General features: G+C 41.4%; 2 protein-coding genes across 5 annotated transcripts; one reads left to right on the plus strand and one right to left on the minus strand.

Annotated features, from left to right (window-relative positions):
- On the minus strand, positions 1-14,890 carry rtf2 (replication termination factor 2). Its single transcript, XM_053868948.1, has 9 exons — positions 14,725-14,890; positions 14,194-14,288; positions 13,918-14,011; positions 13,623-13,762; positions 13,431-13,509; positions 2,250-2,360; positions 1,248-1,302; positions 749-811; positions 1-514 (listed from the first exon to the last, which is right to left on the minus strand). Exons 1-9 carry the CDS (start codon positions 14,791-14,793, stop codon positions 294-296), a joined length of 927 nt encoding a protein of 308 aa, XP_053724923.1. The 5' UTR covers positions 14,794-14,890; the 3' UTR covers positions 1-293.
- Positions 4,681-12,620, plus strand: gcnt7 (glucosaminyl (N-acetyl) transferase family member 7). Of its 4 annotated transcripts, none has more exons than XM_053868945.1 (5): positions 4,681-5,397; positions 9,286-9,519; positions 9,643-10,378; positions 10,446-10,541; positions 11,871-12,620. In XM_053868945.1, the coding sequence occupies exons 2-5, from the start codon at positions 9,286-9,288 to the stop codon at positions 12,089-12,091; spliced, it is 1,287 nt and encodes a 428-aa protein (XP_053724920.1). In that variant the 5' UTR covers positions 4,681-5,397; the 3' UTR covers positions 12,092-12,620. The 4 variants fall into 4 exon arrangements, with proteins under 4 accessions (XP_053724920.1, XP_053724921.1, XP_053724919.1 ...); XM_053868946.1 differs by having other exon boundaries at positions 4,681-4,961; XM_053868944.1 differs by lacking the exon at positions 4,681-5,397 and adding an exon at positions 8,063-8,137.
- Positions 14,891-16,512: the final 1,622 nt, after the last annotated feature.

The following is a 16,512-nucleotide window of genomic DNA, read 5'->3' on the forward strand; positions in this document are numbered from 1 at the left end:
CATGAAGAAGCTGATTTATTCCTCTCAACATCTCTGTATTTCAAAAATCACACCATGACATGGTTTATTTAAAAACTATTTCCACAGCTTAAACTAAAATAAAGAAAGCAACATTGTGGGGCAAGATGAACAGCAACAACTCTCTGTGCTGCAGCGGGAAATACACCAGGGAGGAATTAGCAAACCGACGCGAGTGTGGACAGCTGAGGGAGCTATTAACAAGAAAACACTTTGTGGGCGCGAGAGACAGGTGTGTTCATGACGACAACCGCAGGGGAGACTGCTCAGGTTCCTCAAAAGTGGTAAGGGGTGTGGGTGACCCAGTTGGAGGTCTGATCTTTGGTGCGCTTGGCGGAGCTGTGGGTGGTGAATAGGGATTTAAAAGCCTCAGACTTTCCCTCCATTTCCTGGATCGACCTTTTGACGGCAGAGGCTGCAGCTGCTGAAGACGCTGCTGACGACGATGGAGGCTTGAGCTTGGAAGAGCTGGATGATCCCGAGGGCCCTGCCACAGCTGATGAGGCGACGAGAGGAAAAGGTTCGATTGTAATGTCACATGTGCAACACAGTAGTTCCGTTAAATCCTAAACACTTCAATATGAGTTTAATAGGCAGGGACTTGATCCTATCACCCACAATAAAAAAACAGCGCCAGTCTTCATTATCAGAAACAGCTTTGAAATGATGAGGTCTGTTGACTGGCTGTTCATTTCAACCTGATTTCACAAACACAAATCTATGTTTTTACCTGTCATGCTGCTTTCACTGCCATTTGGCACGGATCCATCTCCGTTTGCTTCCAATGCAGCTTCTAAGAAGATGAAACAAACAAATCATAATAAAGACAAAACAATGTTTTTAGATGAGCAAACTAGAAATGTTTGAAGTTTTTTAGGTGCAGATTAAAAAAAGAGTAGATGGGCGAGCACCAGAGGAAGCCACGAGATGAACTTCCTGCTGCACGTAAACAGTTCTGGGAATCACAACAGCTTCCCAGCACGCTATTGTTCCCAAAGCCAAATGTCACTCCCCTTCTCTACAGTACCAGTACACATACAGCAAGCACAGAATGGTCAACACTGCTTTTTGTGACAATTGAGAGGTTTCCAGTGACTCTGCCAGTGAGCATTCAAAATACTAATCAAAACAGGAAGTCAGTTCTCTTGCACCGTGTGGTTTTCGTCACTCCTATGAAAAACCGATTTCACTTCAACAGCGGGTTCAAATTGACCTCTCGGATCACTCACCTTTTGATTCGGTCTCCGTCGACACGGCCTCAACAGTTCTGGTCTTCTTGGATTTCTGAAGGAGGAGAAATTGTAACAGTGAGAGATCCCGACACTTCCCGGACTTTATGTCATGGAACATATGATAGGATCATTTCATTGGTGATGCAGTTGCTAACATCCATATCATCCCGCTACTGTCTGGGCACTTTCAACTGGTTGCTGACATCTACTTTTCAGTGTTGAGTTCAACAGAGTGAGAAGACTTTTGCAAAGAGAGGACATTTGGCCAGTCCTCACTATGTCAAGCCCCAGTTTGAGGGTTGAAACTACAAAATAGCTTGGTTATTATAATTGGGTTTTAGTTTGGTTCAGAGTAAGGGTTAAGTTTAGCCATTTGTTTTAGATGGTTAGGTTTAGGGGGAGAGGCTGGGGAAGGGGTAAGCTCAATGTATGTCAATGACGGTCCTCACTAAGATAGGAAGACAAACGTACGTGTGTGTGTGTGTGTGTGTGTCATGTTTAGTTCCTCAAATAAAATGCAGAAAAAAGAAGCGAGCCTTTTCACAAGTACAATAACATACTGAATAATACAAACTATTCACAGCAGTACAACTTTCTATATTTTAATATGGAACAGCCTCCTCCAAAAATAATGCTAATAATTCATTCTAATTATTCATCATAAATAATCAGGGCACAGACCAATCACGGTTCTCCCCAGAGCTTCAGCGTATTATGGAATTTTGACCCGCCATGCTGGGAAAATACCAGCTGAACAGCAGAAATACCAGCTGTCAACAAGTGAAGTGTGATGAAGCGTTGCCTCACTGTCTGTCAAGCAGGGCTCCGCCTTTCAAGGTAGACAGAACGATGCACTCTGTCGTCTGTCCGCCTGCCCCCCTCCGACCTTTATTCCACCCTAAACACTGACACACCGCTCCGAGCGTGACATGCGGCATGACATTTGGAATAAAGCAATAGCACAATACTATGTGGAACCACACATCTTGAGAAACTCACTTTGGTTTTGGCTTTGACGCGCCTCTCCTCCATCTTCACCCTCAGTTTCTCCACCTCCTCCTTGGTACCGTTTAGCACAACAAGATTGTCTTGTGAAAAGGGGTCGCCACACTACAACACACAGGTTGAACACATCAGAAAATGTCTGCATTCTGTAACACATTAATGGACGTTTAAATATCAGATAGATAAAAACGCAACACTGAAACCTTAATTCTGTCTAAAAACAACAGGATTCTTGTCAACATTGAAGAGTATTGTCTTGTGTGCTGGTTACTTGGAGCACTAGGATTCTGTTTTTTTTTTTTTTTGCAAGTCTCGGTGGATTTTGTGTTTGTTTATATTTTGGCATGGACTCTAGTAAAATCCCACGAGCAACTTATTTATAGTGTGTGACTGAGAACCTTCCCCTCCCCCATACACGAACAACTTCACATCAGGTTTTCCAATGAAGATTAAACCGTAGATGCGGGAAACTCACATAAAAGCCAAAAATGGTTTTCGTTTTTCACTCTTTAGAAAAACATCCGACTACTTTGACTTGTAAAATCATGGATTGTTTACCTAGACTGATGGAAATCAGTCCATTTGTCTGTCTCGATGTGAACACGTCCATCCTGGACTACCGGAATAAAAGGCACTTTTCAAGTAAAAAATGAACTAAAAACTATGTACAATGTGCATAAAACACCAGGTTCACGTGATGTACCTTCACCTTCTTTTTTTGTCCTGATCAGAGTTACCATAATACAAGAGGTTACTTGCATTTACTACAATTTACTATAATTTTCACATTCAGTCAGAAGGGCTAGGCCCTATTCGCGGCAGCCTCCAGCCTGTTTTCCTGAAGAAAAATGCTAATGACCATGTGCTTGTCATGTCAGCAATGGCAACAACCAGGTTGAGGCATTGCCTGCACTGCATGGCTTTGCATTTGTTTATCCTGTCAGCGCTGGCTGCAGTAGTTTGGTGCAGTAAAATCACAAATGTCACTGAATTCATGCAAATATTCATGACAAATGGAAAGCAAAAAAGTGTGTTATTGACGGCAAGCGCTGGTTGTTGTATCTGCTGACATGCGGGTAATAGTGCAGAGCGCACACAAATACACAAAGTGATGCTCAAAATCCAACCTGCAGAGACCCATCTATAAACTCTTTCAACCAAACAGGCGCAGTATTCCAGTAGAATGTGACTTTTTTGCAAAACTTGCCAGTCATAAATATGCCCCTTGACTTATCAAGTCCTTTGACAGTGAGTTCCACATTTTTACTCCAATCATTGGCGTGGACGTTTGTGGTTCTGCCGTACGGTTGGTAGGAGTTCCTTCTTCTGTGTTCCGCTCCAACAGGAGATTTCCGGTATCGGCCATTTTTGGCTGCAAACACGACCTACAGAGTTTGTCTCTACTAGCTCAGGTAATTTCAATACTCATGCTTTAGCAGTTTTTCGGTATATGCTCTGCACTATAGCTCACATATCACTCTTAGTGCCCTTTTCTGTCGTAGAAGAAGATGCCTTTTCTTACTTCAAAAAGGTGTGCAATTAGAATACAGTTATTTATTATTCTTGTTTTCAACTTCGTTGTCCACGCATTTATTATTTTCCTCCATTTCCTATGTTGTATTCTCTGTTCATGCTCTGTTCAGATGCGCTTTATTGTTAAAAAACAAACAAACAAAAAAAAAAAACAGCACATTTGTTCTGACACCTCTTGAACATCAACATAAATAATATGGGAGCCAGAACTGATCTTGGTGTTCAATACTTTCTTCCCCTGTAGTGTTGTTTTTCTCATTGTCCTCCTCAGCTTGGGATGACAAGACTTTTTTCTCTTGCAGCTCAAAAGTGTCTTGTGATTTCTACAAACTCATGGTCCACAAAGCTCCCGGTATTGTTCAAGTCATTCACTTGACTACTTTTGCCCCCACAGCCCCAGGCTTTTGTGAGAATCTCAGTTTTGATTCCTTCTGCAGCTCATTCTTGAGAAGATTGCTGCCTTCTTGTTCTCTTGTGTTTTAAACACTTCCTTCTATGTCATCACTTTAATATCGCCCATCAATACTGACATCGGCCTGTGTGTGGACATTATCAGGAAACAAATCACAGTCATTGACTGACTTGCCCAACACTATCGCACATGCTGTCGGGTTAAAGACTAGTTCTGCAATGACGAGGGACAACAGCACAACAAGGGTGTCTCTCCCTGCACACTCTCTCACCTAAACATAATTGTATTTCAAAACACAATACAGGCGCTCCAACTATAGTCCACATGCCTGCTTTGATAAAGCCCACCCAGATCCAAAAACAAATATTACACCCCTGAGTCACCAGCAGGGGATCCATTGTGCAACCACAAAGCAGGATCTGTGGGTGTGACCTCCGGCCATGAGTTCTGCTCCACACAAGAGGGATAATCTCAGAAGCTGACTGAGCAGCATTAAAAAAGAACACTCCATGAGTGCGGACACAAAGTCGGTCATTTTTTTCTTGTTACCACAAATGGAAGCGGATAAATGGAGCATGACGCTGTTACAAATGGGCTAATGGGAGAAGAATGATGATCTAAAAGCACGAAAATGGAAATGAGACGCAGCAGAAGTTGACAATCGGATCCATTAGCTCCACAAGCCGAATGCAGAGAGGGGATTAAGAAACTGAGAGACCATTTGTGCATGGAGCTACAAAATTCTCAGCATAAATGAACAAGTGAGTAGGAAACTCAGAGGGGGAGGAGAGAAGAGAAAAACCATTGGGAGTACAGCGTCCATGTCTGTGTCAGGTGTATGTGTGGGGGTGTGACTGTTGGTAACCAGGCAGGGACAGACATTGCCTCACTGGGATGTGGGGGAGAGCGACTTCAATGCCAGAGATCTCAGCCGGGCACATAAACAAACACGCATGCAAAACACGTCAGTCTCCGTTGGACGCAGCAGAAAACGCTCAGCTCACTCGAAGCTACAGGTCCAGAGGAGAAACGCTTCGCTGCCAACCGAGCAACCGCTGATGGAAATTACCAGTGTGCTCGCCGGGATTTCGTGTGGAATCTTTTATTACACATGTAATAGCTGCTTTGAAGACCTGAGGAATCGCTAATGATTGATGCCTTGTAGCGGAAGGACGACCCCACTGACCGCCATCAAAGGTAAACTCAATTATCACTGGAAAATGCACACAGACATTCTTCTTGTCAGCCATTGTCAGAATATTAATACGAAACTTAAATCATAATTTAATCATCAATCAAAAACGTTGTTTAAATAAAAAAAAACAATGGCTTGAACGGCTGTAAACAGTTGCACAACTGTCGCTCCTTAAACCCACAAGTCAGACACCTGCGCGTGGGATGTTCCACTACTGCTTTGGAAAAGCCTCCGAGAGGATTTCCAGTAGAGATTTAAAAATATAGCAAAGAATGGCTGGAGTGACATCTTCACAGAAAGACCCCTGTGTACAAGTTCACTGTATTTACCACTATTTCACAAATCATCATAAACATAAAAGGAAAATCAATACATCACTATATCAGTAAAATTATGGGCCACTTAAATGTATAGAAAAGCCATTGTGTACTGCAATTACACCCAAATGGGCTTTAATGTACTTCCAATAGAATGCCCTCAAAAACAATAATGATAATAGTTATTATCAGGGTTCCAGGCGGTTTCAAAGAGAATATGCAACACTCTTGACATCTCTAGGAAAGAAGAATAAAAAAAAACAAACAATCTGCTATTTCTAATGTTCAGACATTACTTTCAGGTCCAGGTCTGTAACAAGTTCTTCTTGAAATGGAACTAGTTTTTCCAGCCTGGTCACTACTAAACAACAGTCTGTGGTGGATGTCTGACCACTGTCAGAACATAAACAATGTGAAGTGAAATTAGGCACATGTAACATATGAATACAGTTATATTGGGAGATGGGAGACTGATGCACCAGTTCAATCTGGTGATAACATAAGGCAAAAAATATTAAAATCACAGCATTTCCCATGATTGTGGTGATGCACCATTAACAAGAAACAAAAACCTGTTTTTGACTTGCAAATTTAACACATTTCTGCAACTCAAACAGAGGCATATGGAATGCAAAAGCAGTCAGACTGCCTCAGTAACTCATTCTTTTTCAACAGACACGGGGCCCCACAGTATCAGTATCGCATTCCCAGTTGGGATGTACTGACCCACAACTTTTCACTTCAATTATGATACCTGAATGCGGGGTTTGCGGCTTTTACGTCTACATACAAATCTTATCCTGAAAACAATAGGGTACCTTTTTTTTAAATAAATACCTATCCTGCTCAAATGAGTGCCATGATCTGATGAGGGCAGTCTCTGGACTGTGTATACTCCTATCTTGACACGGTCTCGACTACAACACCAGTGGCACATAGTCGCAATACCCTCAAAAATGACATGCAAAGTTACACGTTGAATATATCTGTAATGACAACCCAGTCCAAGTCCAAGACCAAGACTTTGGGGGCCAGGCCAGCCTATCTGGTCCTGGTCTCGCTTATGCTCATTGGTCGTAGTCTCGGTGTGTCCCACTGTCCCTCAAAACTTTGAGTCTTAGACTGGTTTCAGTATGCTCTGGCCTTGACATGGCCTGCACTACAGCAGTGGCTTGACCTCTAGAAGAACAATCCCATCCACACATCTACAGAGTAACATATTGACAGTAGTCAAGTGGACTTTTACATAGCAGTCCTCCAGGATTTGCAGCACTACATTTTCAGCACTGACAGTCTAGATAATGGTCACATAAGATACGCCATACAAGTAAGATCACAAGTAAAGCAACAATGAGCACTCGTCTACAACCATTCTTTTTAACAATCAAGAAATGCCTTCAGAGGGGAAACATGAAGTTCAATAAAATATCCTTTATAGGTCCCATAGTGGGGACACAGCAGTCACAGCAAAGACACTACAGAAATAAGTGACAACTGAAAACATGATAGACACACACCAAACAACACAGATCAACTGCAAACATAAAATGTTGTGTGTCTCACGTGGCACATGTAAACAAATTATAGGTGAAATACCTAATGGTTCATGTAACTTAGCTCCTATCATGCGATGGTGACTACTGAATGCTTTTCTTCAAAGCTAACATGGAGTCGTCTGCAATGCTGGCAGCGTTACAGACAGAAACAGAATGAGGCTGGACTGCCTAGTTACCAGGGCCAGCACAGTACTGGGCTGCTCTCTAGACTCAGTGGCTTGAGACTGGAGGACACTTCACTGTACCGGGCAGCACATTTCGGCGGCAGACTGATCCACCCTCCCTGCATGAGAGTGTTGTTTGGTGTGTGTCTTTTGTGTTTTTTGGTTGCCTTCATGCCTTAAAGCAGTTGCAGGCAGGATTGAAAATATTTGCTTTTGGCGGCGCCACAGGTAAATGACTGTAATTGCAGGCTGTCGTAAAGCTGGGTCTACGGTCCCACCCCCCATTGCACGTTTGTTTATGAGCAGAGACCGTGACGAAACAGCGAAAAATATAATCACAAAAAGTAATATAGTCCGAGCTCCAGCCGAAGAAAGGACATAAAACCATGGAGTGCACGCTCCAGCATCGGAGGGGTCGAGACGGACATCTGTCGTTGTGATGTTTCTTACGGGATTCTTCCGTGATAACCAGCTGAAAACATCATCAGCTCTCATCTCTTTACAGCGCTGTAGAATAATAAAGATGAAGGAGCAGCGTTTCTCCTCTGGCTTTATTACATCGTGACTGTCAAGTGTTTCAATAAGCAGCAGACAAACAGCGATCTGAGCATCACAACGTCTATTCTTCTTCAATCAGTTCCAGAACAACCGTCTGGGATGATGAAAGGAGAGGCGCTGGTCGCGTCTCTCAGCAGCTCCGAGCAGGTCTGTAGATCAGAGGACTCAACGGCTGCAGCTACATATAGAACATGAGATATAACATGTTACACTTGTCCAAACCAGATGGACAAACACTGCAAATGACAGTGAATCGACTATTTTTCTGTCTGATAAATGCTAGCGGACGTTAGCCACGGACGTTAGGCGCTAGCGGCTAATGTTGGCGCGTAACGTTTTGCTGGATATATCTACACTATACCGTGATAAACGCAATAAAATGACCAACAGACACTTACACGTTTGGTATCATCCCAAAAATAAGTTCCCGCGATGGATAACACAACCAAGACCTGCAGTAAGCACAAACAATGCCTTACAGGCCTTATTAGTATTGTCGCTAAGCGGTTCGGCCAGCTACATGTTCACTGTACACTTGGACAGTGCAATATGACAAACAGCAGACGAACATCCATAACTGTATTAGAACGTGAGCAAGTCATTTTCACTGACAATCATTTTACTGATAAACTATTTTCACCATACACGAAGTATACCAATCCCGTTTTAGCACTGCAGTTCATCTGTTTCGCAGCATATATATAACATACATATACATATATACACTACACTTATATACAAATAACAAGCACTTAGACATTTGTATCATGATTTGCCAACACAACAGCGACAGCAGTGAACACAAAATTGACTTACAAGTGGAGTAGAAACATCGGCACTTCAGAATCAGAAGAAAATCCATTGGTAGCTCTCCAGGCTGTGAATGTATCTATGTTGACTCTTGTCAGAGATCTTACTCTGTCGGTTTCACGCTTTCTCTCCTTGGACACCTCACAACGAACTCTTGTTTCTGCCATGGTGTAAATTGAACGCTCGCTGCCCGAGGTAGCCCTGCCCCTTTGCCGTAAAGTGTTGCGTTGGGGGTGGAGTTGGGGCTGTGATGCCACTCTCAGAACACGCCTCAGGCGACCCGCCAGGGGAAAGTTACATACTCCAAGGGAGCGTATAACAGAGAGCTGGATGGTCTGACTCGGGGACTTTGGACTGTTCAAAATGAAACATGTCATCACAGGAAATCTGAAAATAATCTATTTATGTCCAAATAATACACGTTGCCGCTTTAAGTGTGTTCCACAAAGGCTCTCTGATCCAATCAACAATCTTTTTCATTGCAGATGTTTCATCTCTGCTGCACAATGCTCCTTCGGCACTGCAAAAAAGCAGCTTTCCTGCTGAGCCTTGGGATAAGCATTGCGGGCTTTTTGGTCATCTACATCAGGACTGCCAATCATTGGGAGATGCCAGAAGCAAAATCAATTCCACACAAGTGCAGACCATTTTCCTCGCAATGTGGAACTTTGCTCTCGAGGACAGCGGCGCAGACAACATGGCACAGACAAGACTGTTGGGTATGATGTGGCAACACTCTCTCATTGTTTTTTAACTTGAACCATGAGGGACATTGACAATACTAAGAGCTTCAAATAACCCTACAAACCAAACTAAATTGAAATCTCTCTGTTTCTCTGCAGAATGAAAGCTATATTCTGAAGAAGGAGGTGAAGTGTTCCGTGCTAAAGAAAGACCTTCACTTCATCACGAGACCTCTGAGCTATATGGAGGAGAAATACCCTTTGGCGTTCATACTAACTGTTCACAAGGAACTTGGGGTGTTACTACGTCTACTACGAGCAATATACATGCCCCAAAATATTTACTGCATTCACATTGATGCCAAGGCACCAGTGAAGTACCAGGAGGCAATACAAAAGATGGTTAGTTGTTTTCAAAACATATTCATCTCAAGCCGCAGCGAGTCGGTGACCTATGCAGGATTTTCCCGCCTGCAAGCAGATCTGAACTGCATGGATGACTTGGCGAAGTCCAAGGTGCGCTGGAGAAAGGTTATCAATCTGTGCGGACAAGACTTCCCCATAAAAACTAACTTGGAGCTGGTGCAGCACTTGCAGAGGAAAAAGTGGCGGGAAAAGAATATCACACCGGGGGTCAAGCAGCCAGTCAGAATGAGGTCACGGACCGAACTCAAGTACACAGAGGTTGAGGGTTCTTACGTTAAGTGTTTGGGAGTGAAAAAAAGCCCTCCACCACATGATATCCAAGTATATTTTGGGACAGCCTATTATGCCGTAACAAGAGAATTTGTAGAATTTGTTTTAACAAGTCAAAAAGCCAGAGACCTGTTGGAATGGTCCAGAGACACATACAGTCCGGATGAACACTACTGGGTTACACTCAACCACTTGCCAGGTGAGCAGCACTTATTAGGTGATATTTAATCCCAATCTGAATAATTATGTGGCTTCTGTTTTGACAGAAGCCCCAGGCAGCTACATCAACGGAGGCTGGGCAGGAAATGTCCGGGCTATCAAGTGGAGCGATCAAGAAGGCGAAAGTCACAACGGCTGTAACGGTACTTTTACGTCATTCTGGCAATAGAGTTTGGATTATACAAAGAAACTCAATGTAGAAGGATAAGAGAATATCTGTCTGGCTCCCTTTTAAGTGTATTTAGAAGACCCACAGTCTGCCAGAGATTGTTGGAGCCCTTTCCCCAAGTACATGCACAAGCTATGATTTTGTCAACAATGGATGGAAGGGCGGACCAGTGATAACAATCACTGAGTCTCTTGAGCCTCGGTTTATACAGCCGTTTCCAACAACACTGTGATTTTAGCTAGAGGTGAGCAATACTGCAAAAAAACAGTATATCACAATTCCTATTTTTATAGAATCTTGATTTTAAAAAAACAATGAGCGCTTTAAGACCAGATTTTAATTTAGATAGCCACCATGATGATCTGTCTAGCCATAAATAAGATAATATTGAGGTTTGCATTTGGTTTTTAATTTGCCTTTAACGGCACATTTTTAGTTTAGTTTGGAAGGGTCCGTGAATTTTGTTTGGCACTGCATTTTTTTAGTGTATAATCCTAGACAATGAGGTAAACCCTGATGTCATAAAAAGTAAATTACTGTAACTTCCAGACTATAAGCTGCTACTTTTTTCTTGCGGCCGGAGCCCTGCAGCTTATACAACAGTGCCGCTAATATATGGATTTTTACAGGCTGAAATCAGGCTTTTTATTTATCCTTAATGCAACCAAAATGCGGTGTTTTCACCCACGTGTCCACAGCTCCATTAACAGTCGAGTCGATCTCCTGGAGGTGTGGAATCGAGAAGCAGCCACTGAGACCAGCAGTGGTATCGGAACTTTGGACACATGGGTGACCACAGAAACTGTGGCTTATAGATCAGTGCGGTTTACGTACGATATATAGATATAGATATATATATACAGATATATATATATATATGCGCTCTATAGTCTGGAAATTAGGGTAGGTTAGCCATTAGCTCCGTTAGCTTAATGGCGGAGTGTGGTTAGGTTAGAGGTGCAGTTTAAAAACGATTTGAAGTTGTGCTTTATACCAGCTTCTTCACTCCACCCTGAGTGCATGTGGGAGAGTGACGTGCCTCTTGACGGAGTGCTCTATGTAACAAGTTTCCTCCGCCTGTGAGAAATCTATAAAATATGACACTATCCACACAACCTCCTCACTTTGAGAGATCATCTACACATTCTAATCTTTCACCATCATCTATTGTCATATTGCACACTCCTAATATTGATTAAACAACAAATATATTTTGCAGCTGCTCTCATTAAACACAACCATACCCTTTAAATAACCAGCTCAAGCTAATTGTCGGTATTTAACGCAATATTTCACTCTTCAGGACACTACGTACGGAGCATTTGTGTCTACGGGGAAGGCGACCTGCCATGGATCATCAACACGGACAACATGTTTGCAAATAAATTTGAAAGCAAGACATCTCCAGAAGCCTTGGACTGTCTGGAGCAATGGCACAGGAACAAGGTGCTGCGAGGGGCAACAGTTCCCATTGAAACGTCGTGGCTGCTGGCAACTAGGCGGAACATTACAGCCACTGATTAATTTTAGCAAGCAGAGTATGAAGTATTGAGCAATGTAAACGTTTGTTGGAGTGTGTGACTGAAGCTCATCTCAACATGACTTTACAAAGTCTTTTCCTATCAGCACTCTGCATCAGGTTGGTTGGAATTCAAAATCAATTTCATCGAACAACCAGGTCTTAAAATAAACCATCTTGTGAGAAAGTGCGTAACGGGACTTATAAGTACTTAACACAGTCTTTTTACTGGCATTATTTATTTAAAAATATCTATTTAAATAACGTGCAATGATGTGGCTGGCAGGCCAGGAGTTTGAGATCGGTGGCTTAAAGTAAAAGAATGAAAAGACATGAAGTAAAACTATAAATTTAACCTGTCATGGCTCTTTCTCAAAGTAAAGCTGTAATGTATATTGATGAGACCATAATTACAGTTCCGTAATGTCTGTTACACATGACTAAGACTAAGGGATCACATAGCTTATGTCTCATTTATTATACAATTGTGTCATTAATGTTTGTAGCTGACTGTGCAACTCGGTGATAAAGGGATTAAACCACCAAAAAATTGGTTGACTGTTTTTTCCACCAAAATAATACAACCCACGTACATGTAACAACCTTCGCGGGTCAGGATGGAATGACAACGAAAACTGGAAGTCAACATCTGGTTCAGTGCAATTTCAAATTAAGTATCTTTTATTCAATTTGACTCAACTGTGAGTCCCCGGTGCTTTGAGGGCAATGGTGGTTGGCCAGGAGATACAGACCACTAGGGATGGGTGATATGGGTTAAAAAAAATTGTCAAAATAAATGTTACCATTCTGGCGAAAACTATAAAACTCAGGATAAATTAATTTTCTTTCTATTACATGTGCTTGCCACAGTACAGTCTGTCCCAACAGTTTTATAATGAAACTTAGCAGTTACTACTTGGTCAGCTGTCTCCTTCATCAGCATTTGTTTATGCTTAAATATAATTGCTTGCTAAAAGTAGAGATGAGCAATTTAATGTTTCACTCTCTTGTAGAACTCCATCGAAGTTCGAATCGCCATGCGTGGATGTACCGGAGAGGCGGAATAATAAGCTGACTGCGACAACATTGACTGCCTTACCAGATCATATGACACAAAGAAAGTGTCTCGCCACAATACTGAAACACGATTTGACCAAAAAGTCCTCAATTCCCACACTATAAAAGAGTGTCATGAGGTTGCAGTAAAATGCAGAGCTGAAGAACAGAATGCATATTGAAATGCATTTTTTTATATATACTGTGTTTGTTCATTCAAAATGGCACATTTTGCACATTCATATAACCTACTACTAAACCAGAGTACATTATTGGGACTTTGCTTACCTTGTGACAGATTTCTGTTTTGACTTCCTTCAGTGCTCTGTCGGAGAACACACAGCCACATGTCTGAAGGTAACAGAACCTGAAAGTGGAAAGGAATATAGAACGATTGGGGTTCTCCATACTGAGAGAATACGGCACAAATTGATGACTTAATTTTAAATTTGACATACACATATATATTTTTAGAAATACCTGTGTTTTCCATTCATCTCCAGTCCAACGACTGGGCATATGAACATGCCGCAGTGCATATCCTCATATCTGTCACCTTTTGTATTACTTCGCTCTCCCTGCCACTCCGGGTTATCGGTTAAATTCAGCTCCTTAATATCCTGTCAAAAAGACAAACTGGGTTATTCATACTTGACATATTATCATTGACAAATAATGTAAAAACTAAAATCACTTTCAATACAGTAAGATACACATGACTTCTATTATTTAGATAAATAAAGAACAAACAAGCTTCAACAAAAAGTGTACACACCTTGATTCCACGGATGTGTGTAACAGCCTCAGAATTTGGTCTCTCAGCAGTCTTGTCCAGAAGATATTCAATGATGGCATCTTTGTTGTAGAGCCTGCAAAAAAACAATGAAATACATTTACTTTTCTACTGCAACGCCACGCTATCAAGAGGGACATTCAACAGAGGTACAACATAATCAAAACTTAGTAATGACGTCCTGCTGAGGATTTCATTATTTGACCGAAGACAAAATAAAATAAAACACAACTACTACACTACTACAACGCCACTTACCTTCCTAGCTCGCAGGACACTATGGGTCGTCTGAGTTTCTCCTGGCTCAGGGCACAATATTTCCATTTTGCGGCCAACTCCGCATTCTTGTCAACCTAAACAAGTTGAAATGTGCATTATTTATTGTGAAAAACACAAGGCAAACAGTAACTCACTAAGTATTTGAATAAAACGTAACACGTTCGTGATTTGCGAGAAGCCTATAAATAAATCAGTAGTGATGAAAGGGTCGGTGAATCACCGAATCATAAGTATTAAAAATCTATTTTACGTTTATATTATACAAACAACACTACTAGAGTCATCTAGTTCTTGCGTCAGTATCTAACTGACCTAAGGCACGCGAGCAGCTTCCATTATAAAAACATGTCTAAACACGACGTACAGATCAATAATGATTCAACATCGTAAGATTGCAAACAAAAGAGACGTAATGTTTTTAATATACCACCCCGACAGCTAGTTAGCAGTTAGCAAAATTGTCGAAGTCACGGCAGACAAAAAAGTGCTTCAAATGACCACTTTAATCACCTTTACGGCTTTCTTTGGTCCTTTCACCAACTCGTGTCTCTTAGGAATGGTTCCGCCGTCACATCCCATGGTAGCTTTCAATTTTAAACGCCCAAAGTACGAGTCAGAATTTAGAAGCTAACAGGCTAACGACGCAAGCCGACTAGTTGTAAACAAACAACGAGAATAAAATTCTCGCGAGAAATTACGACAACTAGGGCTTGGTGGCCCTCTGGTGGTGAAAAGTCAAATTCTGTGTTTCTGATATTTCACCACTATGTGGAGGCATCACTCCTGATATGACTCATCTCCTCTTCGGTGACGAAGTATCTCTTTTTCCGGACGTAGCTCTTGTAACGAACAACAATTAATTTTAATGGTTGCGTTCTGTTGTGTCTGTTTATTTTTAATGGATTGTTTTGTTTTTAATTTTTTTTGCCCAGTTTGGGTTTCTGTCACGGTTTATTTTTATTACATTTGGACTTCAATAAGCTGAATTTGTCCGTAGAAATTCAATTATTCAACTCTATTCTTATCTATACAAATTGACTCATCAATAGATAATCAAATTATGAACAAGAAACTAACACAAAATTATTTACAGTGGTGTCGTGATGGTGTATGAACTAATTTTATTTCATTTATTTTAATCCAGACTAATTTCAACTACACTCTCCAGCCACTGAAACTTTTCTTTAGCAACATAAATCAGGCTTGTGATGCTCCTAAGTGGCCATTGTTCTCATCTTATTCTAGGGGCCATTGTCCACTGTGTGTTTCTAAGCCGATGGCTTTTGTTATCAGCTTGGGTGCTTCACTCTCCAAGATAGTTTGCTAACAGAGCTTTCACTCCACTGCCTCTAATGAAAATCCATACTAAACATTTAGCACTGTGTGAGAAAGGAGGAAATTCAATAAGACACTTAACACAATTTATAAATTACAGGAAGAGCCAATCGAACCAGTAAGAGAAGTGAAGAATCAGTCTCATGTTTTGTCTTTGTTTAACCCCCAAATCTCAAGAATCACAGACTTAAGATAAATGGAAAAAGAGCAGGGTTTTTTTTAATGTGTCCAAAATGAAGTCAAACACTGTGTTTTGCTCCTTCTTGCGGTTTACCCGCATTGCCGCCAGAGATGTCTCCACTGAGGTATTCCCCAAACTAATGGTCACTCTTGGACAGCGCCATCGATAGTAAACTAATCTGCAGCCTGCAAGGCACAGGAAACTGATCTCATTAGTGCTTGTTAGAGTCTATCTTCCAAGGAAACTTTCATCTTCAGACCACTCTGACATCAGGCTTAAAGGCTACGCTAATGTCACTTACTAGTTTTGAGCCTAATAACGGACCGTAAAATGTCTAATAGATAAATGCAGGCGAGCATAGTCAAAGGAAGGCGCAAATGTGTTTTCCAAACACATCTCTACATTGGATTTATATGAAAACTAAGTGCTTAGTCGGTTAGTGAAATACAACAACAACCAAATATCCAAATATTTTTTTGCATGCAACCCTTTGAAAGATGCAGGAAAACCTTGTCTAAAATGAAATATTATCCATCGATTCATCACTGCTGGTTGATCAATTCGATCCTGGTTAAATTAAATCTGGCAAAAGGCCGGAAACTCCTTGGATTGTTCTCGTGTCAAATAAAGAAAAGAGCATAATTTCCGTGAATCATTTGTTAAGATGTGATCAAGTGAATCAAGTGTCAAGAAAATTATTATTCTGATACATTTCTAATGCCATTATCTGTCCTCTGTGCTGTTGTCTTTTTGTGAGTACACTTTATTATGCTGAAACTTAT

The sequence above is a fragment of the Synchiropus splendidus genome, chromosome 6 (genome assembly GCF_027744825.2).
Source record: "Synchiropus splendidus isolate RoL2022-P1 chromosome 6, RoL_Sspl_1.0, whole genome shotgun sequence".
In the NCBI taxonomy this organism is placed as follows: domain Eukaryota; kingdom Metazoa; phylum Chordata; class Actinopteri; order Syngnathiformes; family Callionymidae; genus Synchiropus; species Synchiropus splendidus.

Excerpts from the sequence above, each read along its gene's own strand:
- rtf2 (XM_053868948.1), bottom strand. The coding sequence starts at position 14,793 with ATGGGATGTGACGGCGGAACCATTCCTAAGAGACACGAGTTGGTGAAA. Across the intron at positions 14,012-14,193 it reads GTGTCCTGCGAGCTAGGAAG|GCTCTACAACAAAGATGCCA; the intron begins GTAAGTGGCGTT and ends GTTTTTTTGCAG. Across the intron at positions 2,361-13,430 it reads AAACAGAAATCTGTCACAAG|TGTGGCGACCCCTTTTCACA; the intron begins GTAAGCAAAGTC and ends TGTGTGTTGTAG.
- gcnt7 (XM_053868944.1), top strand. The coding sequence starts at position 8,090 with ATGATGAAAGGAGAGGCGCTGGTCGCGTCTCTCAGCAGCTCCGAGCAG. Across the intron at positions 8,138-9,285 it reads CTCTCAGCAGCTCCGAGCAG|ATGTTTCATCTCTGCTGCAC; the intron begins GTCTGTAGATCA and ends TTTTCATTGCAG. Across the intron at positions 9,520-9,642 it reads GGCACAGACAAGACTGTTGG|AATGAAAGCTATATTCTGAA; the intron begins GTATGATGTGGC and ends GTTTCTCTGCAG.